The sequence below is a fragment of the Erinaceus europaeus genome, chromosome 4 (genome assembly GCF_950295315.1).
Source record: "Erinaceus europaeus chromosome 4, mEriEur2.1, whole genome shotgun sequence".
Taxonomy (NCBI): domain Eukaryota; kingdom Metazoa; phylum Chordata; class Mammalia; order Eulipotyphla; family Erinaceidae; genus Erinaceus; species Erinaceus europaeus.
Window position 1 is genome coordinate 62413528 of NC_080165.1, and position 26028 is coordinate 62439555.

At 38.1% G+C, this 26028-nt stretch overlaps 1 protein-coding gene across 1 annotated transcript in view; it reads left to right on the forward strand.

The window, feature by feature from the left end:
• DNAH8 (dynein axonemal heavy chain 8) overlaps positions 1-26028 on the forward strand; it is a 429487-nt gene that overhangs the window by 250818 nt on the left and 152641 nt on the right. The window contains exons 67-73 of the mRNA XM_060190815.1: positions 239-415; positions 3424-3591; positions 4306-4521; positions 9129-9266; positions 11555-11682; positions 14794-14965; positions 17643-17798. Coding sequence (XP_060046798.1) covers positions 239-415; positions 3424-3591; positions 4306-4521; positions 9129-9266; positions 11555-11682; positions 14794-14965; positions 17643-17798 — 1155 coding nt within the window. The remainder of the gene's footprint in view (positions 1-238; positions 416-3423; positions 3592-4305; positions 4522-9128; positions 9267-11554; positions 11683-14793; positions 14966-17642; positions 17799-26028) is intronic.

Genomic DNA, 26028 nt, shown 5'->3' on the forward strand with positions numbered 1-26028 from the left:
CTGTAAACTTAAAATATTTATATATTTTGAACCTAGGGGAAGCTTAAGATATGGAAGAATTCAAGGAACTGCTTAGAGAAATTACTTTACCTTAAATATAAATTATCTAGATGTGAAATGAATATGCTCATATTCATGCTTTACATGAATAGTGAATAGTTATTCTCTCCTAACTCAAGTCTGCAAGTTTTGCCCAAGTGATTTCTATTTACTCTCATATGTTTCTTTAACTTCACAGGTATTAGCAGAAGTCACAGTAAGTGCTCAGGCTTCAGCCAAAGTAAAAAATGAAGTACAGGAGGTAAAAGACAAAGCCCAGAAGATTGTGGATGAAATTGATAGTGAAAAAGTCAAAGCTGAGACAAAACTTGAGGCAGCTAAACCTGCTCTAGAAGAAGCAGAAGCAGCTCTGAATGTGAGTTGTGTATTGCTAACCTAGTGGGCACCATGTTTTATTACATGAAATTACAAATATAAGTCTGTGGAATTTTGGTCAGCAGAAAGCAGGATTGAATTTTTAATGTGATTTATAATCTCTAAGTCTAGAAATAAATGTTCCTGTTGACTAAATTTCTACATTCTACTTTTGTAAAGTCTCAATTTCTTCCAACTTAGATTTGCACTTTCTAAATCTACCATTTATGAGAATAGAGAAATAATAGTGATTACTAGCCTAACTTACAGCCTAAGGGATTCAGATTATCTAGAGAATCTTATTTTATTTATTTATTTATTTTTATTTATTTATAAAAAGGAAACACTGACAAACAACATAGGATAAGAGGGGTACAACTCCACATAATTCCCACCACCAGAACTCCATATCCCCTCCCCTCTCCTGATAGCTTTCCTATTCTTTAACCCTCTAGGAGTATGGACCCAGAGTCCTTGTGAAATCTTCTTGATTCTTCCAGATTATTGTGTTTCTTTTTAAAAATCCTCTCATGGGTTTCTGTTACTCTTTGGATTAAGTCAGGTCTACATTGGCTTTACATGACTGCTACTTCTTAAATATATGCTCTGGAATAAATTTAGCTAACTTTCTTGGGCTTCTTTGGGAATTACAATTCATCATTTACCCCTGAAAAAATGAGTGTTAGTGTTGAAAATAATGAATATAGTTTTCAGGACACATAGAAAGTACTCAATAAATATCAGTAGTGCTGTTGCTGATAAGCTGGCTCTTATCTGCCTCTTTAACCTTATCTCTTGTCATCATGTTCCTAGTCATTCAGAAACACCTTTAAGGTTACTGAAATAAGCAGGTCTGTTAGCTTTAAATGTGTTCCTTCTGCCAACAATGTTCTTTTTAATCTTCATTGCTTACTAAGAGTTATTTTTTAACACAAGGTTTAGATAACTCCTCCTCCAATCCCCATACGTTTTCCATTCTTTTGACCCTACCTTGTTTTCCTCTCACCTAATATCATGGAAGATAATCTTTAGGGTAACGTTTTTTTCCCCTTCCTTGGAAGGTTTTGTTGACAAAGCCTACCATGAATTCATCATTCCTAATGGCTATTTTTTCTTTTCTTTTTTCTTTTCCCTTTTTCTTTTTGATAGGACAGAGAAGAATTCAAAGTGCAGGGAGAGAGAGAGAGGATGACAGAAAGAGAGACAAATGTATAGACTTCTTTTATCACTTGTGATGCAGGTGGACACTGGGGGCTTGAACTTGGCTGGGTCCTTGTGCATGGTAACATTTATTTTGTTTTGTTTTTGTTTTATATGGTAGAATAACAGTAGCTGTTAAATGAATGAACATATTTATGATAATCATTTTTAAAAAGTGACTATGCTTAGGACATATTCTCTACTCCCATTCTTTTAAAAAAAATATTTATTTATTTATTCCCTTTTATTGCCCTTGTTTTATTTGTTGTTGTAGTTATTATTGTTGTTGTTATTGATGTCATCGTTGTTGGATAAGACAGAGAGAAATGGAGAGAGGAAGGGAAGGCAGAGAGGCATAGAGAAAGACCTCACAGACCTGCTTCACTGCTTGTGAAGTGACTCCCCTGCAGGTGGGGAGCCGGGGGCTCGAACCGGGATCCTTAAGCTGGTCCTTGCAGTTTGCGCCATGTGCGCTTAACCAGCACTGTGCTACCACCTGGATCCCTTTTTTTTTCTTTTTTTAAAAAATTTTTTGGTTTTTTTTTTTTTTAGTTTCATTTGCTTGTTTGCTTTATTATTATTATTATTATTATTTTTACCAGAGCAATGCTCAGCTCTGGCTTATGGTGGTGTGAACCTGGGATTTTGGAGCCTCAGGTACGAGAGTCTTTACATAAACATTATGCTACCCCACTCTACTCCCATTCTTAATGGGTCCTTATAACATAAAAGAGGGACAGCTTATGGAACCAAATGAAACTTAAGGTGTTTAAAAATTTTTTTTATTATTATTAGTTTGTTACAAGATTGTAAGATTACAATGTATAGTTCCACACACCACACTCACCATCAAAGTTCTGTATCCCCACTCTTCCACCTCCCAAAGAAAATATAGTTCTTATAAATCTCAAGATGATTTTTGAAAATTGATCATGTGATGCCCTGGTCTTTCGTGCCTTGAAGGTTTTATTCCAGCACCAGATTACAGAATCTTTCAACAAATATTTTTAGGCCAGATATCTACCTTACCAGATAGGATGTCTTCTTTGCCATGCTTATGGTTAAAATTTGAACTCTGGTACCATACCAGGGGAAGCTTTGGTGCTGTGGTATCTCTTCTCTATTTTGTATCTCTATCTTAAAAAAAAAGTTCAGGAGTGGCAAAATTGCACCTGTGTGAGACTATATATAAATTGTAACTGTGTGAGACTCTTTAATTATTGATTAAATAATAATTGACAATACTGTAAGTTAAGAGGGTATACAATTCCATACAATTCCCACCACCAGAGTTTCAGAGTTCCAGAGTTCCATCTGAACCCCTCCATTGGGAACTTCCCTATTCTTTATCTGGGAGTATGGGCCCAGGATCATTCTGGGGTACAGAGGGTGGGAGGTCTGGCTCTTGTAATTGCTTCTCTATTGGACATGGGCATTGACAGGTCAATCCATACCTCAAACCTGTTTCTATCCTTCCCTTCTGGGGTAGGCCTCTGGAGAGGACCTAGGCTGGGAGAGAGTATCTTGCAGATACCTATTATGGGGAAATAAGTGTTTGTGCTTATGTTTCAATAATTGCACTGTAAACCACCACCACAACAAAGTGGAAAAAAACAAACAAAACAGAAGCCCCCCAAAGAACAATGAAAGCCTATTGTGTAAAAATTTTAAGAGTGCAAACCCTTGTAAAGATAATGCTGGGGACTAGGGAAAGGACATTTAAAGTTTGCTACCCTAGTTATTAAAAAGTATTCATTTCCCATATGACTTTTAAAAATTGTCTATTTTTATTCCTCACCCCAACTACAGACTATCAAGCCAAATGACATCGCCACAGTGAGGAAGCTTGCAAAACCCCCGCATCTCATTATGAGAATCATGGACTGTGTTCTGTTACTATTTCAAAAGAAAATTGATCCCGTTACAATGGATCCAGAAAAACCTTGCTGCAAGCCATCATGGTCAGAGTCATTAAAAGTAAGTAAATCTGTCTGCCGATCCTGGAGGGTACCTTTGTCCCACCAGCACAGATACTCAATATAGACCAGACAGTAATTGACCCTTATGTATTGAAGAGTTTATTTTCAAATACATCTCTCGATATATAAGTAAGAAAAGTTTTTTCTTAAAGCAGAACATTTTCTTATAAAATTTATCCAGGGGCCAGGTGGTGGCACCCCTGGCTGAGTGTACATGGTACAGTGCTTAAGGACCTATTCCTCAGTCCCCATCTGCAGGGGGGAAGCTTCACAAGTGGTGAAGCAGTGCTACAGGTGTCTCTCTTTTTCTTTCCCTCTCTACATCTCCTTTCCCTCTCAATTTTTTCTGTCTCTATCCAATAAATAAAATTTTAAAAGTATATCTATCCAGACACTTGGCTAGCATTGGCACAGGTTTTTTGTTTGCTTGTTTTATTAATTCAATCTACTCATCAAAAGGCACTCATTGGTGGCATTTAGTTACGTTCACTGGGCAAGAAATCTACCGAACTCTTCTTTTCCATTTCGCCATGGAAATGGGAAGATAATTTGCCATTTACAAATTTAATGTAACTACTTCCACAGTCTTGATTTGTATATTTAGAGCAATTTTTACCGACTTTGGAAACATTCAGTTTAGAAGTACATACTAACTCAGGAGGAAAGTATTTGTTGTTTTCCAGTTCTTACAGGTTGTAATTCTGTTTTTCAGTTAATGAGTGCAGCAGGATTCCTGTGGAGCTTACAGCAGTTCCCCAAGGACACTATAAATGAGGAGACTATTGAGTTGTTGCAGCCGTATTTTGCTATGGATGATTACACTTTTGAAAGTGCCAAGAAAGTCTGTGGCAATGTGGCAGGTCTGCTGTCTTGGACACTTGCTATGGCAACATTTTATGGTATCAATAGAGAAGTGTTGCCTCTGAAGGTAAAAGTTTCTCTCCTTTTCCCACTACATATAATAAAATCAGTGATCAGTACTACTACTGTTTAATAATAAAACATAATTGGGAATACTTAAAAGTGATGCCTCTGTTACCAAATTTGTCTTTTATTTCTATATTCTCTCAAAGTTTCATTTTTTATGTCTGTTACAAGTTTATTTTTAAAATATGTTTATTTTTTTATTATTGGATAGAGACAGAGGGAAATTGAGAGGGGAGAGGGAGACACAGAGAGGGAAGGACACAGAGAGACACCTGCAGCCCTGCTTCACCACTGGTAAAGCTTTCCCCTGTAGGTGGGAACCAGGGGCATGAACTCGGGTCCTTATGCACTGTCAAATGGGCGCTTAACCAGTTGCATCATTGCCTGGCCTCTTCTGTTACAAGTTTATTGGCATCAAAAATAATATACAAAAACCAACTCTTTAACTTAAGTAGGAAGTGGATTTATTGAGAATGAGAAGCAAGCTGTAATAGGAGAAAACTTGCCACCTCTTTACAGTTGGAGACTGAATTTAATTACTATACTTCAAGCAAAATTTACTAAAATTAGGATCAACCCTTAAAATTGTCTAAAAGGCAGGAAGATAACTTTTTATTCATCTAAAGTAATCAAAAAAATTTTAGGATTGTTTACAAAAAAAAATAAAGACAACACAGCTTTCCCACAAACCTAAATGCTAGAATATAATGAAAAGAAAGATACATGCAGAGGATCTATTAAGGAGAAAATTGCTGTAGCTTAGAATTCAATAACTGGCCAACCTGCCCTTGATATGAGAATAAAAAACATATTCCTAAGGGTACAATTTCAATATTGAGTGGTTGGTGGCTCCTCCAATTAAGCACATGTTACAAAAGTTTGGGTTCGAGCCCCCAGACCTCACCTGCAGAGGGAAAGCTTCGTGACTGGTGAAGCAGTGTTCTAGGTGTCTCTCCATCTCTCTCCTTCTCTATCACCCCCTTTCCTCTTGATTTCTGGCTGTCTTTATCTAATTAATAAGATAATGAAAACATTTTAAAAAGGGACCAAAATTCAATATTGAGTGGTAAGTTCTCTCTCCTTCTCCCTTTCCTTCTCCCTCTCTCTTTCCCTCTGCTCCATCTCTCCCCCCTTCTCTCTCTAGCCTGGGCTAGGCTGTTCTTCAAGTCCATTCCTTTTTGAGGAAACAGACACACCTTCTCAGGAATGCAAAGTAGTTACAAAGTAGTTATAAAATATGCTGCCCCCTTCACATCCACTAAAGCCTCCTCTCTACTACACCCAGACTAAGAGTTGATAGCCCTTACTCTGTGTAATAGAAAATATCCAGTATGTGTAAAGCAGGGGTTGGATACTATTTTCCATAATAAGCCTTAATAGAAATAGCTGCCTATTTAAACTTACATATGTATCTTTGAGAAAAATTAAAAAGAAGGAAGTTTAACAAAGGGAATTGATGGGAAAGTATAACCAATACAGCCTAATGAAAAAAGATACCAGGAGAAATATATTACCATAAATGCATAACTTAAGAAAAAGCACTTGTGGGGCCAGGTGGTGGTGCACCTGCTTAAGCGCACATGTTATAGTGCACAAGGACCCAGGTTTGAGCCCCTGGTCCCTACCTGTAGGGGGAAAGCTTCACAAGTGGTGAAGCAGTGTTGCAGGTGTGTCTCTGTCTCCTTGCTCTATCTCCCCCTTCCTTTCAACTTCTGGCTGTCTCTATCAAATAAATAAATATTAATTTTTTTTAGAAAAGTACTTGTTGAGGCAGATTATTATTGGTTGATAAAAAATAGTGAAGATGTAATTATAGTTATGCTTTATGAAGTAAATAAAATAGTACCATGTTACATAAAACAAAACCAATTATTATTTTTAATATGTTTATTTGTTTCATTTTAATGAGAAAGACTCTGATTTATGGTGGTGGAGGGAGCCTCAGGCCTGTTTTGCATAACCATCATACTACCTCACCTGTCCTCCATTAATATTTGAAGTAGATATTAATACAGATGTCATTATAACTTGAGATTGTAGCATAGACTATCAGTTTATGACAGATATGGTAGGCAGAGGTTGGCTTTCTGGGCATACAACCTGTACTGAACCTCTGACTAGGGGGGTCTTTTCTAGAAGGGGCCCCAGATGGCTCATGGCTCTTTTCATCACCCTTTTGAAGTTCTTTATAATTTTTAAAACCATTTTACCAGGGGTAGGTTAATGTAACAGTAAATCTGTTGGAAAATGGATACATTTTTTTTTAATCTCTGCATGATAGGTGTCTGCAGAACACTGTCACCTCCAACTTAGCTTCTTTTCTACCTTCATACACTAGCAACTCAGTGCCTTCTCTATCCTCTCCCTTCTACTTCTTTCCCAGAGTCCTTTGCTTTGCTGCAAGACACCATACCCAGTCCAAATTTTACCCTGTGTTTTCCTTCTCAGTGTTTGTTTCTTAACTTCTACTTACAGGTGAGATCATCTGGTATTGCCCTTCTCTTTTTGGTTTATTTTTCCCTATTTTTTTTAAACAAAGGACCTTACATTTTATTTTGTAGTAGTTATTGCAATTTTTTTGCATTTTCTTGTGATTTTATTCAATTTCAGTGTCATTTTTTTTTGAGCAATGTTGACTTACAGAATTGTCATGAGGTCACATTTCTTCTACATCAACCTCCACCAGTCCTGATCCAATACTTCCCTTTAGTGTTCTTACTTGTCTCCTCCTGTGTCCTGTGGATTTTGCAAGTCCTACTTCTAGTCCTCATTAGGCATAAACTAATAATTATAGCTGTGGTGACAGCATAATATTTATGCAGAATGACTCATACCTGAGGCACCAGAATTCCAGGTTCAATCCCCAGCACCACCATAAGCCAGAGATGAACAGTGCTGTGGTCTCTCTGTGTCTTTCTTTAAAATAGATAAATAAATATTTTTTAAAAACCAATAATTGCATGGAGATTTTTCATTAATTAGTTTTAATGTTATATGGCATATTAAAATTTCTTCAATATAAATAATTGTTTCTAATACCCAAGAAACATTTGCCAAAATTGGTCCTATTTAATGGTCAAAGAAGATCTTGGCTCAGTTCTGAAAAGTAGTTATTGCTGAGGTCTCATTATTTTTTTGTCTCATTCTTTATTACAAGTAATGAAATGATAAAAGTTTCATCATAAAGGCAATAAATAAATAAATAAAGTCAGTAATTTCTATTTAGTAATGATAACAAAAATTTAATTACCAAAGCTACTGGGTAGCAAATATAGTACATTTATCATCCTTAAATTCACAGAAAAATAGATACTTCAGCAATACTGATTTTAATATATGCACATAAAAACTTTTAGGGAAGTGAAAAAACATTAAACATTAGGGAGAAGAGTAGGATTAAAAAATTGGTGCTTTGTAAAAACAAGATAAAGGGGATATAGTTTTGAAATATTTTGCCATAAAATACACAAAAGGGTGGCCAGTGAGATGTTGTCCCTGGGACTGTACCCTCTTTACTAGTTCATGGCCCAGGGTCTAGTCCCAGGCCCCATGGCCCTGAGGAAAGCTTTGGTGTCATGGTATCTCTTTGTATTTGAAAAAAGTCAGCTTAGAATGGTGAAGTACTGGCGATGGCAGGGAAAAAAATGTATACAAACAAATTAAAATAGATAAGTTCATATTACCACAGGTAGATAGATGTGAAGAACCAGAAAAATGAATTTTACATTATAAACCTATAGGAAGTAAACGTTTTCTTGGAAAAGGACTTAAACATCCAAGTATTTAAAAGGAAAACAAGAGTATTCAAGGAACTTCTGAACCTGAAGACTCTACAGCTATGCTACTTAACTGATTAGTTATTTTAAAATTCATAAGAAACACATAATTACCATCCTATAGGGATGGGAAAAAGACAGGAAAAGACACTACTACTGTCATATCACCAGAAAAAGTCTTTCGCAAGGTAATAATCTAAAATGTTTATATACTGTGTAACATTTATTATAGTATTATTTGTAGAAATTTAAACTAAAACAGGAAAAGAACCTGCCCCCCCCAAAGCACTGCTCAGTGCTGGCTTATGGTGGTGTGGGGGATTGAACCTAGGACTTGGAGTTTGTTTGTATAACCACTGTGCTATCTGCCTCCACTCAGGAAATGTCTTAACGTCAGGAAAAGTTTAAGTAAATTACAGTGCATTCAAATAATGGGGTTATGGGCTGCCATATAGCTAATGTTCATGAAGAAGTATTTAAAGATGTGGGGGAATGATTATACTAGATTAAGGGCAAAAGTTTAAATGGCAGTTACCTACTTCATGATACTATCTTCACAAACTACCTCTGAGCAAAAGCTATGGGCCATTTTTGTTCTCTCCTACACGTTGGAGCACTCTCCATATTGAGCACAGATAGTTAAATGAAAAGAAAAAAAAAATTCCAAGGCCCTTGGAGTTTCTTCTACTGACCTCCAAATAGCATTTAGAGCTAAAAACAAACAAACAAACAAACAAAAAATGTGTAATTTGTGTTGTTATATGTGAATTTAACCTCATGAACATTTCACAGAGATCATAGGACTCTACTCTAATGGCTTTTTCCTTTTAAGGCTAACTTGGCCAAGCAAGAAGGTCGTTTAGCAGTTGCTAATGCTGAATTAGGGAAGGCACAGGCACTGCTCGATGAGAAACAAGCTGAGTTGGATAAAGTACAAGCAAAATTTGATGCAGCAATGAATGAGAAAATGGTGAGGTTATATTCATGCAATTATTAAAATGACATTGATCTTCTACATAAATGTGTATAGTGAGAAAATGGTGAGGTTAAATTCATGCAATTATTGAAATGACATCGAACTTCTATATAAATGTGTGTAGTAGTTAGAAATTAGGCAAATATTTATAATGAAATGTTTATCATTGGTCCTGTTTATCCTGTTTTGGTCTTTGCCACTCCAATTTTTTCTGTGCTTTTAGTGATCACATTTTATAAAGCAATCTGTGATAACATACCCAGAAAGTATTTGATTTGGTAGTTAGAAAACTGGGATTGAGTGGGCTGGGTGGTGATGCACCTGTTTGAACAGACTTGTTACAATGCACAAGGGCCCAGTTTCAACCCTCCAGGTCCCCACCTGCAGGAGGAAAACTTTGCAAGTAGTGAAGCAGTATTGCAGGTCTCTCTCTCTCTCTCTCTCTCTCTCTCTCTGTCTCCCCTTTACCTCTCGATTTCTGGATCTATCCAATAAATAAATATAAACTTGTTTTTTTTTTCCCCTCCAGGGTTATTGCTGGACTCGGTGCCTGCACCATGAATCCACTGCTCCTGGAGGCCTTTTTTTCCCCTTTTTGTTGTCCTAGTTGTTGCAGCCTCGTTGCGGTTATTATTGCCATTGTTGACGTTGCTTTGTTGTTGGATAGGACAGAGAGAAATGGAGAGAGGAGGGGAAGACAGAGAGAGAGGGGAGAGAAAGATAGACACCTGCAGACCTGCTTCACCGCCCGTGAAGCGACTCCCCTGCAGGTGGGGATCCGGGGGCTCAAACCAGCGTCCCTGCGCTTTGCGCCACGTGCGCTTAACCCACTGCGCCACCGCCCGACTCCCATAAACTTGTTTTTAAAAAAAGAAAACTGGGTTTGAGTTATAGCTCAGGCATTGATTAATTTTGCTTCTAGGGTCAATTGAACTAGCTTTATATGTCAAATGTGAGTCTCTATAATGACCTCATGATTTTTTATCCTTTAAAAATATTTATTTTTATTGCCAGAGGTATTGCTGGTGAGCTCTTCACTTCTTTTCTTTTTTCCTTTCCTTCTCTTTCCTTTCCTTTTCTCTTTTCTCTCTTTCTTTCCTTTTCCTGACAGAGTGTAATAGAGAGGGAGAGGGAGAGAGACAGATGCTTGCTCCAGTACTAAAATTTCCCTCCTGCACGTAGGGATTGGGGATTTGAACCTGAGTCCCATGCATGGTAACATATGTAATTTACTGGTAGACCACCATTCAACCTTTGGACAAATTTTAAGTAGTGGTAGGGAGATAAATGTAAAAAAAAAAGTCAACTAATGAGAATGGGGCCAGGGGAGAAGAAAAACATGATTTGCTTGTTTCTGATATCTGTGATGTAAGCACTCCCATTACTCTCAGTTTTAAGTTACCAATATGGTGACACTGAATGCAGATGTGGGAAAAGATGAGTGACCATGTACCTTTAAGTTCTATTTCCACTATGGAGATAGGCGGCCTTAGGTTCAAAGGCATAGGTACTGTGGAAATGTAGAAATAATTAGGAATTGATGAGCTCTGATTAGTTACTGCCTTTCCTTGTAACTTGTTTAATTGTATACATTTATACAATTTGAATTTTCTGTAATGTGTTTAACGTCAGCTCTGTGAGTTTTCTGAAAATTCAGCAACTGTCTCTTCTAAGTAGATGCAGGCTGGCTGCAGCAGCATTCTGCTGTTAGGAGAAATTTTCAGGAAAGCATACTCCATAAACTGCGGAGAACTCAGAATTATGATTGAATATATGGTTTCATTGGTGTATTTTCTGTTTTTAAAATATTTAGTGGCGTTGTTATTCTAACTTATGTGAGTTGGAGTCTCACAAAATACTTTTCTGGGAAATGTTTTTTTTATTTTATTATCTTTATTTTTTGGATAGAGACAGCCAGAAATTGAGAGGGGAGGATGAGATAGAGGGAGAGAGACAGAGACACACCTGCAGACCAGCTTCACCACTCGTAAAGCTTTCCCCCTGCAGGTGGGGACCAGGGACTTGTGCCCAGGTCCTTTCACATTGTAACGTGTGCTCAACCAGGTGTGCTACCGCCTGGCCCCAGAAATGTTTAAGTAAAACCGTTGTATGTGAGAATGGATTATTGCTAGAATTAGACATGCACAGTTCATTCTCACTGTATTTCTGTGTATCTGACTGCTAATGAAGGAATCCCTCCATGCATTTTCACAAGTGACAATAACATAAGTTTGAGTAAACTTTTTAAAGTTCATCGAGACATTCTCTTTTTGTGACTGTAGGATTTGCTTGATGATGCTGATATGTGCCGGAAAAAGATGCAGGCAGCTTCCACTCTCATTGATGGACTGAGTGGGGAAAAGATCCGGTGGACTCAGCAAAGTAAAGAGTTCAAAGCTCAGATTAATAGGTATAAATTTTGGTCTTTGAAATAACTTATTTTCTGAGCCATCTTCCCAAATGCCACTATTGATACTTCTCACATAAAATCCTCAGTCAAACACTTTATCCCTCACTTCCAGATACCCACCATCTAATTAAGTTAAATCATACACACACTCTCGGTAAAGCAGAGAGGAACATCTTTGTGAAACATTTATTTTTTATTGATTTAATAATGATTGACAAGATTGTAGGTTAAGAGGGGTACAATTCCATACAATTCCTACCACCAGAGTTCCATATCCCAGCTCCTCCATTGGAAGCTTCCCCTATTCTTTATCCCTCTGGGAGTATGGACCCAGGATCATTATGGGGTGCAGAGGGTTGGAGGTCTGGCTTCTGTAATTGTTGCTCTGCCGGGCATGGGTGTTGGCAGGTTGATCCATACTCCCAGCCTTTTCTCTCTTTCCCTAGTGGGGCAGGGGTCTGGGGAGGTGAGGCTCCAGGATACCTTGGTGAGGTTCATCTGTGAATGTCAGGTTGGCGTCATGGTAGCATCTGCAACTTGATGGCTGAAAAAGCATTAAGATATAAAGCAGAACAGATTGTTTAATAATCAGGAACCTAAAAGTAAGAATATAGCAAATGAGATTTGGGGTCTCCATTTTGGAAAAAACTAGGAAGTCTATTTGAAATATATTCCAAGGGGTTTGTGACTTTACCAATTTTTGCCTAAGCCTGACAGGAGGAGGGCTAGGGTTTTCTGTGTGAGAGTGTTTCTGATATAGTTTGGGTTTTCCAGGACAACTTTTTTTTTTATTCTCAATGTTTTATTCTTCTTTTAAAATCATTTTTCTTTCTTTTATTTATTTCTTCTTTATTTTTAATTTTTTTATTTATAAAAAGAAAACATTGACGAAACCATAGGGTAAGGGGGGTACAGCTTTACACAGTTCCCACCACCAGACTTTTGTATACCATCCCCTCCCCTGATAGCTTTCCTATTCTTTATTCCTCTTAGAGTATGGATCTAAGATCATTATGGGATGCAGAAGGTTGAAGGTCTGGATTCTGTAATTGCTTCCCCGCTGAACATGGGCAACTGCAAAAGCTGAATAAGGGCAAGAGACTGGCATACTTAACAATGACTCTTTAGTCACTATCAGGCCATTCCACCAGCTGGGGCCCTAATCGAGGAGTCCTGAGATTCCCAAACAGACTTGATGTACCTAGAACTCAAATAAATCCCTCTTTCCATTATTACTGGTCATTTCTATCAGGAAAAACAAAATAGACCCCTTTGTGGGCCCCCATAGGACCTTGCCCTCAGCTTGGATCAACAATGGTAGAGAATTTTCCATCCTCCCTTCTATGCTACACCTGAGGAAGATGGGTTGATACTGCGGCAGCATGGAATGTTCTTACTCATGACCACAGAATGTGAGCTCAGATCCAGGACAATTTTTTAATGAGTTTGTTTGTTTTTTCTGTTGCTAAATTTGGTGAGTTCTTACATATTTTGGTTATTGGCTCTTTATCTGATGTGTGGTGTGTAAATATCTTCTTCCATTGGCTAGGTGTCTTTTTCTTTTGGTGATCATCTCCTTTGTACAGAAGTTTTTCAGTTTGATGTAATGCCACTGGTTTATGTTTTCCTTGCCATTGGACTTAAGTCTTTGTTTTGTTTTTAGACTTTTTATTTATTTATTAAGACATAGATAAATTGAGAAGGGGTGGGGAGATAGAGAGAAGAGAGGAAGAAAGACGCTTGTAGCACTGCTTCACTGCTTGTGAAGCTTCTCCACTTCCAGGTGGGGACAAGGGACTTGAACACTGTGATGCATGCACTCACGGTCAGATGTGCGCCACCCAGCCCCTGGACTCCCCTCTTCTGAGACATTTCTGAAGCACAGATCATGAAGTTTTCTGCCAGTGTTTTATTCTATCTATTTCATAGTCTCTGTCTAATGTCTGCATCTTTGATCTATTTAGAGTTGACTTTTGTGCATGGTGATATGTGGTGGTCCAGTTTCATTCATCTTCACATTTTAACCAAGTTTTCCTAACACCATTTGTTGAAGAGACTCTCCTTTTGAAATGTAATGTTTTGAGCTCCTTTGTCAATAACTAGCTGTCTGTACAAGTGGGGTTTTGTTTATTTCTGGACTTTTAATTCTTTTTTTTTTTCCCTTCCAGGGTTATCGCTGGGACTCAGTGCCAGCACTATGAATCCACTGCTCCTGGAGGCCATTTTCCCCATTATTGTTGCCCTTGTTGTTGTTACTGTTATTTTGCCATTGCTGTTGTTGTTGGATAAGACAGAGAGAAATTGAGAGAGGAGGGGAAGATAGAGAGGGGGAGAGAAAGTGACACCTGCAGACCTGCTTCACTGCTTGTGAAGCGACCCCCCTGCAGGTGGGGAACTGGAGGTTCAAACTGGGATCCTTATGCTGGTCCATGCACTACTGCCTGGCCCTGTGGACTTTGAATTCTATCTCCTTGATCTATGTGTCTGTTTTTGTTCCAGTACCAGGCAGTTTTGATTACAATAATCCTGTAATATAATTTGAGGTTGGGAAATGTGATGCCTCTACTCCCCTCCCCCCCAGATTGCTTTGGTTATCCTAGATGTTTCTGGTTCTAGATAAACTTCTGCAAGTTTTGTTCTATTTCCTTGAAAAAAAATGATGGGACTTTGATAGAGATCACATTAAACTTGTATATGACTCTAGATGAGATGGTCATTTAATGATGTTAACTCTTCCAGTCCATGATAGCAGCATATCTTAATTTCTTTTCATCTCTTTCTATTTCCTTGAATAGTGACTCATAATTTTTGGTGTACATTTCCTCTGTTAAGTTTATTGGGATGGTTTCTCCTCTCAGATCGAGGCTGTAAAGCTGCAGGCCTCAGGAGGGGTGCTGTCTTTTGCCCCTGAGCAGCCCCAATTGTGACCTCTCTCTACCCCCTTTAGGGTTTGGGGGTTTCTTTTTGCTTAGTGTCCATTTCTAGCAACCAAGTGTTAATCAAGGATAAAAAATGATTTTAACTTAGTAAAAACTTACTAATTTAATTCTCTTTAGTGAATAAGCTTAAAAATGTTAGATGAGTCACATGATGTTTTTTTTTTCTTAACAGACTGGTTGGTGATATTTTACTTTGCACTGGATTCCTTTCTTACCTTGGTCCTTTCAACCAGATATTTAGGAACTACTTACTTAAGGATCAATGGGAGTTAGAACTTAGAGCACGGAAAATTCCTTTCACGGAAAATCTCAATCTTATTTCAATGTTGGTGGATCCTCCAACTGTAAGTGTAATTATTCTAATAACATTATTTGAATGCCAGCCTTATTTTATTTCATACTGAGAACTTAGAGATTGCCTACTTTCTTCCCATTAAGTTAAAAAATATGTAAGTTTTTTTTGGTTTTGTCAATATTTCCATGATCCATATCAACACAGCATAAAGGTTACTTTTCACAGTATGGAGATAACTCACCCAGGATCACACATTTTTTTTTTTTATGTTCAGGGCCTATACTTGAGCCCCAGGCACCACATGGGAGCATCATCTGTGTCACCAGGAGGAATTGCTTCTCCTCCTCCTCCTCTTTCTTCTTTGTTTTAATATTTAATTTATTATTGAATAGAGACAGAAAGAAATTGAGAGGGTAGAGGGAGATAGAGAGGGAAAGAGACAGAGAGACACCTGCAGCCCTGCTTCACCACTTGTGAAGCTTTCCCCCTGCAGGTTGGCACCAGGGGCTTTGACCTGTGTCCTTGTGCACTGTAATGTGTGCACTTAACCATGTGCACCACCACCTGGCCCCCCAGGGGAAGCTTCTTTTTGAAAAATATTTATATATTTTTAATATTTTATTTATTTTAATGAGAGATACAGAGAGAGGGGAGAGACCAGAGCACCGCTCAGCTCTGGCTTATGGTGGTGCTGGGAATTGAATCTGGAACCTTGGAGACTCAGGCATGAAAGTCTCTGCAGAACTATTGTGCTGTCTCCCCAGCCCAAAAATATTTATTTATTTATCTTTAATTATGATAGTGAGATAAATAGGGAGAGAGATAAGGAGGGAGAGGGAGAGAGCAAAGATATACTTGAGGGGCTTAAACTTGCACACTTCTGTGTGCATGGTAACTTATATACTTTATCAGTTAAACTATTGCTTGTTCTCCCTGGCCACGGGGAGCTTGCTTTTTGAATAGTGGAGCCAGATCACGGTGTCTCTCCCTTCTTATTTCCTTTCTGTCTCTCTAAATCTAAAATTTAAAGAATAAATAAATAAAGAAAGAAAGAAAAGAAAATAAAAGGAAGGAAGGAAAGAAGGAAGGAAGGAAGGAAGGTAGGGAAAGAGTCATCCAGGAGGGGTGAAATTGCCCAGACATGAAACCATGGCATTAAAACAAACAAAAAAAGTTCCTTGGCATGGAAAAAAAATCTTGCTTTCAAACTAATACCATCTTCAGTGCTATGAACCAAAAGATTTATGAGCTGTAGCTTGCTAATACTAAGCTCTTCTTAAAAGCCCTCATTATTTACAGCACTCGTATTAAGCCACACACTCAAATATTTTAAGCAAATGTAGATATTACCTAAGCCATAAATTCTGGCATTAACCTTCCTTTGATCAGTAACTATCTTGTTTAGTGTCCTAGAGCATAATATAGTAGCACGTTCTACTATCACTGAGTAATAGCATACCCTACTACGCTAACCTTCCCTTGCTGGGAATTTGATGCCACTGTCAATTTTCAGTATATCTTGCAGAGCTTCTGTGGCAGTAAATGCTTTCCAGGCAATTTATATTCACAGGCTGCCTTGTGATTTGTAAATATGTTCCCTGGTTTCCTTAGGGAAGCCTTGCTATTAATTTCATGTAATCTGTATTTAAAAGCAAAAGAAAAATTAATCCTATCCAATTGAAATAACAATAAGCTAGACCTAGCAGGGACTAGAAGCAGTGGGAGCTAGTGAGGCAAGAAGGGTGAGGATATCCTTTATTAACTATGGACTTTGGAGGTGCTGGGATAATTTAATGAATGTGGCAGCTAATTGGGGCAATTGGGTTTTAGACAACTTTGTTAACTATGTAGAGGCAATTTGGCAACTCTTTATTCATTTGGAAAAGAGATACTTCTTTTTAAATGGCATTTATGAGATCCTCCCAATATAATGTGTTATTCCCCTTAATTCCTCTGCCCTCAGCTATGCAACCTCCTATCCCCTTTGTCAACAGAACTAAAGAACAGGAAGGGGAAGCTCCAGAGACTTATCCTTTTTTGCTTATCTTCTCTGTAAGCTAAATATATTTATTATCTCTTTCTCCTAGGCAGTCTGGATTTTACCACCTACCCAGTGTCACCATATCTTAAGCCTTTAAATTCTTTTTTTCATTTATTATTGATAATAATTAATAATCATTATTGAACAGAGACAAATTGAGAGGGGAGGGGTAGAAAGGAAAGAGACAGAGAAACACCTGCAGCCCTGCTTCACCACTTGTGAAGCTTTCCCCCTGCAGGTGGGGTCTTAAGTCTTTATGTTCACTGAAGTTTCATAGTCTTTACTTCAAAATTCCTAAACTAGCAGTTGGGGAGGAGGTTTTTGGTAGAATGTAGGACCTGCATGTGTGAGGCCCAGGGTTTGATCCCAGGCAGAGCAGTGCTCTGATGCTCCTACTAGACAAAATAAGCAAATAAATATTTTACATGTCCAAATTAAAGATACAGTCAATTTATAATATTCCCTCATTAATAGTTATGCAAATACAGTAAATTGGGTTAATCCTAGGCTTTGGCTACTAGAGAAAACATTTATTTTTTTAGATTATAAATTTAAATTAACATGATTTGATTTCCCCCTATATACCTGCTGCATAGCTTCAGTGGGATATATCCAAATGCTGAGTTCTTTTATATTGTCACAATTACTAATGAAAACATTCTCATTCCCACTGCTTGTTATTTAGATTGGTGAGTGGGGGCTTCAGGGATTGCCAGGAGATGACCTCTCAATTCAGAATGGCATAATTGTGACAAAGGCCACTAGATATCCACTCCTCATAGATCCACAAACTCAAGGCAAGACTTGGATTAAATCAAAGGAAAAAGAAAATGATATGCAGGTACGTGCTATCTGTGGCATGGGAAAGCAACCCTGAAATTATGAAATGCTCCCCAAATCCCCACTGCATCTGACAGTCAAAAAGTGATCAGTTCTATAGTAGTTTGCTAATCACCCTTGAATTTTGTAAACAGGGGCTTGAATCAAAGGTTCTAACCATTTTCTCACTTTTTTCCCCCTGACCATTTATTTCCTTTGCTCTGTTGGTTTTGTCAGTGTTAGATGTGACTTTTATTACGGGTCTTGAATTTGAGAATATAGGAAAGTAGTAGGAATTGAACTGGTGAGCCCTCAATTTCAAGTCTGTTACTTAGATTAGGGACTTGGTACTACTTGCCATACTGCAGTTTGATATTCCTGTTGGATGAAATCTAATAAGTTATTCTTTTAAAGACATGGTTAGAAAAAGCAAGATTCCAATGTCCCTGACTCTCTTTGGGGATATTATTACTATTGATATTTCAATTCATTTTCCGATATGGACTATTCATTATTTCCCACGCACTGCTCCCAGAGTTCTGAGCCTTCTGACTCTGTGTGTCTTTCTATACCCTGCTGCCCACATTACTTACATCTCAGATAAAAAAAAATCTTAATCATTCTTCAAAATTCTTTTCCAGTGCTACTTTCTTTTTAAAATATCTTATTATTGTTATTTTATTTGTTTTTGGTTAGGGACAGAAATTGAGAGGGAAGAAGTGGTGGGGGGTAGGGGGAGAGAGAGAGAGAGAGAGAGGAAAGGGGCTGCAGCATTGTTTCACTGCTTATGAAACTTTCCATCTGCAGGCGAGGCCAAGGGCTAGGACCTGGGTCCTTGTGCTCTATAACATGTGTGTTTGACTGGGTGTACCACTGTTCAGCCCCTTCAATGCTACTTTCATCAAGAAGCCTTTACCCCAGGTTGATAAGAACTTTCTGGAATGCTTGCAATGTTTTTTTTTTTTTTTTGCTTTATTTAATAGATTCAGAGACCCTCTTGAATTACTGTTCTCTGCAAAATACCTTGTCTTACAATTTTTGTCTTGCAAAATACCTTGCTATACCATAAGATTCTTGTGGATCAGTTTTATGCTTTTATACTATATATTTTCTCCACAGCTCCTTATATAGAATATGTATTCTGATGTTTATCAAATTAAATGAATTGATCAGTGTGTCATTACTACAAGGAAAAAAGAAAACCAACCATGATCATCTTAATAAAAGCTGATAAAGGACTTGTTAAATTCAATACTCATTTCTGATAAAACTTTCAGTAGACTGAGGATCTTAATTAAAGAGTATTTAGAAAAAGCTTGTATCAAATACCATATTCAATGGTAAATATTGAAAGATTGCCTTCTGAGATCAGATTTGTAGGCAAGGAGGCACTGCCTAATGCTTGGGAGAGCCCCTAAAACACATACATTCATACACTAGCATGCAGTGCATCAGCCTGTTTACTTAGAAACTCCAGAACAATCCTAGAAAGGATCGGTGTGTCAGTGGAGGGATTTTAAAAAATTTTTTATTTATAAAAGGAAACATTGACTAAACCATAGGATAAGAGGGGTACAGCTTTGCACAATTCCCACCACCAGAACTCCGTATCCCATCCCCTCCCCTGATAGCTTTCCTATTCTTTAACCCTCTGGGAGTATGACCCAAGGTCATTATGGGGTGCAGAAAGTGGAAGGTCTGGCTTCTATAATTGCTTCCCTGCTGCATGTGGGCGTTGACAGGGCAATCCATACTCCCAGCCTGTCTCTTTCCCTAATGAGGAAGGGCTCTGGGGGAGTGGAGCTCTAGGACACATTGGTGGGGTTGTCTGTCCAGGGAAGTCTGGTCTGCATCATGGTAACATCTGGAACCTGGTGGTTGAAAAGAGAGTTAACATACAAAGCCAAACAAATTGTTGACCAATCATGGACCTAAAGGCTGGAGTAGTGCAGATAAAGAGTTGGGGGGGGTCCTCCATTTTGTAGATAGCTAGTAGGCATATTTTAGTTAAGATCCAAAGGGCCTGTGGCTATAATTTTTTTTGTTTTTTTTCTTTTTCTTTTTGCCCCTGAGCCTGAAATCTGATATGCTAGAGGATCCAAGTTATTGTCTGGGGAGATGATGTAATGGCTGGCAGAAGGACCAGAAAGCTGGATCAGGGAAGAGAGTAGCTCCCTAATATGGGAAAGGGGTATAAATATTGTTGACTGTAAAACCTATCAATTTGATGTGATCTGGGGTACATATTCAGCTTATGAGCCTTTTATCTCTCTTCTGTATTGAGTGTTTTGTTCATATCCTCTGCCCATGTTTGGATGGGGTCATTTGCTTTTTTGGTGCTAAGTTTGCTGAGCTCTTTGTGTATTTTGGTGATTAGTCTCTTGTCTGATGTATGGCATGTGAAGATCTTCTCCCATTCTTTGAGGACTCTCTTTGTGCGATAGTTTCTTTGGCTGTGCAGAAGCTTTTCAATTTGATGTAGTCCCATTGGTTTGTTTCTCCTTTAGTCTTCCTTGCAGTTGGGCTTGTATCATCAAAGATGTTCTTGAGGTTTAGGTGGGAAAGTGTTCCACCAATGTTTTTGTATTTGATAGTTTCCGGTCTAACATCCAGGTCCTTGATCCATTTGGAGTTGATTTTTGTTTCTGGTGAGATAAGGTGATTCAATTTCATTCTTTTGCATGTTTCAACCCAGTTTTCCCAGCACCATTTATTGAAGAGAGCCTCCTTCCTCCATTTAATACTTTGCCCCCCTCCTTATCAAAGATTAGATGCCCATAGGTGTGGGGGGTTAGTTCTGGGCTTTCAATTCTGTTCCACTGGTCTGTGTGCCTATTTTTGTTCCAGTACCAGCCGGTTTTGATGATGATGGCTTTAAATATAGTTTGAGATCTAGGAGTGTGATGCCTCCATTTCTGTTTCTTTTCCTCAAGATTGTTTTGGCAATTCAAGATGTTTTCTGGCAACAGATAAATGATTGTAGTTTTTGTTCTATTCTCTTAAAGAAGCTTGGTGGAACTTTGATGGGTATTGCATTAAATTTGTATATGGCTCTGGGAAGAATGTTCATTTTGATGTTATTTATTCTTCCAATCCATGAGCATGGGATGTCTTTCCATTTCTTGGTATCAGTTTCTATTTCCTTGAATAGTGACTCAGTTTTCAGTATACAAGTCTTTCACTTCTTTGGTCAGCCTTATTCCTACGTATTTTATTGATTTTGCTACAACAGTGAATGGGAGTGATTTCTGGATGTCTTCTTCTGATTTGGTGTTTGCATAAAGAAATACCACTGATTTTTGTTCATTGATTTGTAGCCTGACCCCTTGCTATAGGTATTTCTATGTATACTATCATATCATCTGCAAATAGTGAGAACTTGACTTCTTCCCTTCCAATCTGTATTCCTTTGATTACTTTCTCTTGCCTGATTACTGTGGCAAGAACTTCTAATACTATGTTGAAGAGTAATGGTGATAGTGGATAGCCCTGTCTTGTCCTCAATCTGAGGGGGAATACTTTCAGCTTCTGTTCATTGAGTATGATGTTGGCTGTAGATTTACTATATATGGATTCCACTATCTTGATGAATTTCCCACCTATTCCCATTTTCTGTATTGTTTTGACCATGAATGACTGTTGGATTTTGTCAAAGGCTTTCTCTGCATCGATTGAGATAATCATATGATGTTTGGTCTTGCTTTTATTGATGTGGTGAATGACATTGATTGACTTACATATGTTGAAGCAGCCTTACATTCCTGGGATAAATCCCACTTGGTCGTGATGAACAATCTTTTTGATATACTGCTGTATCCGGTTGGCCAAGATCTTGTTTAATATTTTGGCATGTATATTCATCAGAGATATTGGTCTGTAGTTTTCCTTTTTTGCTGTGTCTCTGTCTGCTTTTGGTATCAGGATGATGTTGGCTTCATAGAAGGTGGAAGGGAGTGTTCCTGTTTCTTTGATCTTATGGAAAAGCTTTAGAAGTATGGGTATTAACTGTTTCCTGAAGGTTTTGTAGAATTCGTTTGTGAAGCGATCTGGTCCAGGACTTTTGTTGTTGGGGAGATTCTTAATAATGGTTTCGATTTCTTTGTCTGTGATTGGTACATTTAGGTTTTGTAGTTCTTCTTGGTTCAGTTTTGGAAGGGCATATGTTTCTAAGAATTCTTCCATTTCTTCCAGATTCTCTAGCTTGGTGGCGTATAGTTCTTCATAGAAGTTTTGCATGATTTTCTGGATTTCTGTAGTGTCAGTTGTGATATCTCCTCTATTGTTTACAATTATATTAATTTGAGTCTTCTCCCTTTTTTTTAGTGAGTCTGGCTAGGGGTTTGTCAATCTTGTTTAATTTTTCAAAGAACCAACATTTGGCTTCACTGATCTTTTGTATGGTTCTCTTATTTTCAATGTTGTTTATTTCTGCTCTAATTATAGTGATTTCTGTCCTTCTGGTTGCTTTAGGGTTCCTTTGTTCCTCTTCCTCTAAGTACTTAAGGTCTGCAGTAATGTCATTTATTTGAGATTTTTCTTGTTCTTTAATATGTGATTGTATGGCTATGAATTTCTCTCACTACTGCTTTAGCTGTGTCCCAAATATTTTGATAGGTTGTGTCTTCATTTTCATTTGTTTCCAGGAACATTTGAATTTCTTGCTTGAGTGTCTCTCTGAACCAGTGGTTCTTAAGCAGTATGTTGTTTATTTTCCAAATTCTGTGTCTATTAGTAATTTTCTGTTTGTTGTTAAGTGTTAGCTTTACTCCACTGCGGTCTGAGAAGATACTTGGGATGATTTCAGTGTTCTTGAGTTTGTTGATGTTGTCTTTGTGGCCTAACATGTGAGTAGCACATACTCAAGGTTCTATCCTTGAGTATGTGCTATGTGGATTTGAAAAGAGTGTGTATTTCAGTTTTTTTGTATTCCAGGTGATGAACTCTGAAAATGTCCAGGAGGTCTATTCTGTCCATGTCATCATTTAATTCTCTTGTTTCTTTCAGTGGAGGAATTTTAAGGCAATAGTGTTATTGGGAATAAAGTTTCTCAGAAGCTATATTCATATGGGTGCCCATGTGAAGCCTGCGGGAACATTCCAACTCAATTATAATATTTCCCCTGCCTCATTTATTTTGCCTTATCTGGCTTTTGATTTTTTGTTTACTTTGTTTTTTTTTCCTGGTCATAGTTTGTCTTCCCATTTTGATAACCTATAATAATGTTCATCCTGATGAAACTGAACCCCAAAACCTCTCTGAGGAAGTAACAGAATTTGCTAGAAATACTTCTTTGTTTTAAATGTCATCAGGTAGAACCAGGGAAATGGTATAGCAGTTATGCAACAGATTTCAATACCTGTTGATCAGAGGTACCAGGTCCAATCCTCAGTACCACTATAAGCCAGAACTGAGCAGTTCTCTGGTAAAATAAATAAGTAAATAAATACCACTAGCTGTTGGGATCTTAGTGGATTAAGCTGTGTTACTCAGAAAAATAATTTTTTCCCTGAAAATTAGTATAAGTCCATACATATAAATATAAACAAAATGAAGCAAAATTATTATTTCTTTACTTGGAAAGGATTAAAAAAAAACAGAAATGAAACAAATGAAAAACCGTGCCCAGGACTGCACTCCAAGGTCATGCAAAGGTCACCTCCAATAACATCTTTACCTGGAGCTCTGACTTCTGCAAAGAAATTTATTCACTGGGCTGATAAAGTAGATCACCTGGGTAATGTGCCTGTTTTGTCATGCATGTGACAAGGTTCAATCCTGGTCGTCACTGCACTGGTGCTGTGTGTCTCTATCTCTCTTTCTCTGTCTGAAAGACTTGCCCTGGAATAGTGAAACTCCAGAATCCACAAGAAAAAAAAAGTACTCACCACGTTTCCCTATGAAGAATTTACTTATACATTTTACTTTGTTGTGGAGAATATAGCACATGAAGTGAACACAAGCTTCATCACCTTGTATGGCCCAACACAAAAGTCTATGCAGCTGACCCAGTGTATGGTCCCACCACATCATATTTCTACATAAGTTAGAGGATTAAGCCTGAAAGTATGATTCCAAGATATTAGTTCAACTTTATAAAAGCTATTAAATATTGTTAAAGGCGATGTTAAATAAGTTGACTGGAAATTATTTTCTGTAGTTGGTGTATTAGTCAGGACTTTCCAAAGAACAAATGGGGTGTTAGAATATGTATACTGTATATATGTAGTTTGTGTGTGTAAGAAATAGAGAGGGAGAGGTAAAGCTATAAACTTTGGGGGTGGGGGTTGTTCATGTGACTTAAGGAGACTAAGAAGGTTAACAGTCTGCCCTTTTGCAATCTGGAATCTTGGAAAATCTAGCACTATCATTCTAGTACAAATCTTGGATACCTGAGAAGTAAAGAATTTAAGGGCATACATTTCAGTCTGAATCAGAAGGCTCAAAACGCAGGGAGTTCCAGTGAAGAAAGGCAGGAAGATATGGATGTACCATATCAGTCAGAGCAAATTTGCACCTTTCCTCACCTGTTTGTCCTATACAGACCCTCCGTATATTGGATAATGCCCACCTCTATGGGCGAGGGTGATCAATTAACCTGTGCAAAGTCTAATCTCTTCCACTTTTGTGGACACACCAGGAAGTAATGTTTTACCAGCTACCTGGGCATCTCTGAACCCCATGAAGTTGACATAAAAAATTAGCCATCACAGTTTGGAAAGAAATCACAGAGTTCACCATTTGGAAAACAGAGCAAGACATAATTACATATATTTTCATTGCAAATGTGCATTCTCTTTTTTAATGAACTAGTTAAAGCACTTTGTTTAGATTCATTTACATTATCAAGTCATAGTCAGGTCTTTCAGGGTATATAATTTATATAAGTAAAGCTCTCAGTCCAGGAGAAATAGATTTCTTCATGGACAGGTTATTATTATCATTATTATTTTTTTTTATTTAAGAAAGGATTAATTAACAAAACCATAGGGTAGGAGGGGTACAATACCACACAATTCCCACCACCCAATCTCCATTTCCCACCCCCTCCCCTGATAGCTTTCCCATTCTCTATCCCTCTGGGAGCATGGACCCAGGGTCACTGAGGGTTGCAGAAGATAGAAGGTCTGGCTTCTGTGATTGCTTCCACGCTGAACATGGGCGTTGACTGGTCGGTCCATACTCCCAGTCTGCCTCTCTCTTTCCCTAGTAGGGTGGGTCTCTGGGGAAGCAGAGCTCCAGGAAACATTGGTGGGGTCTTCAGTCTAGGGAAGCCTGGCCGGCATCCTGATGACATCTGGAACCTGGTGACTGAAAAGAGAGTTAACATACGAAGCCAAACAAATAGTTGAGCAATCATGGACCCAAAGCTTGGAATAGTGGAGAGGAAATGCTAGGGGGGTACTCACTGCAAACTCTAGTGCACTTCTGCTTTCAGGCATATATTTTGCAGTAGTTTACGGATACGTGTGAACATATGCTCTCTCTCACAGAAACTGGTGTATATCTAGGTTTTGGGACTTTGTTAGAAAGTGAACCACCTGAGATGGAATTAGAGTATACTATGAAAGGAAATGTCTCACCTGAGTAATGAAGTAGAAGGGTTGTCATTCCACACGTGAAGTCTCTGGACACAGTCTGAAGTGAAGCATGTTGAGGTGGCAATTGTTGTGTTGGTTAGGTTGTGATCGGCAGATGCAATATTATTTGATATGGATTGGGAGATGCATACGGGAAAGTGGGCCCTATCCAAGGGTTCCAGGACTGGGGGAAGTAGAGGCTCTATAGTGGAGATGTGAGGTTCCTGCTGTCTTAGGGTTCAAAAAGACAATCAATAGTTAATGTTATCATCACATTATTTGGTAATTGGGTTAACTTTGAAAAGTCCTTTTGTCTGCTTGATACTGGAACATGAACAGACACACTGACCAGTGGAATAGAACTGAGAGCCCAGAAATGAGGCCCCACACCTATGGACATCTAATCTTTGACAAAGGTGCCCAGACTATTATATGGGGAAAGCAGAGTCTCTTCAACAAATGGTGTTGGAAACAATGGGTTGAAACATGCAGAAGAATGAAACTCAATCACTGTATTTCACCAAATACAAAAGTAAATTCCAAGTGGATCAAGGACTTGGATGTTAGACCACAAACTATCAAATACTTAGAGGAAAATATTGGCAGAACTTTTTTCCGCATAAATTTTAAAGACATTTTCAATGAAACGAATCCAATTACAAAGAAGACTAAGGC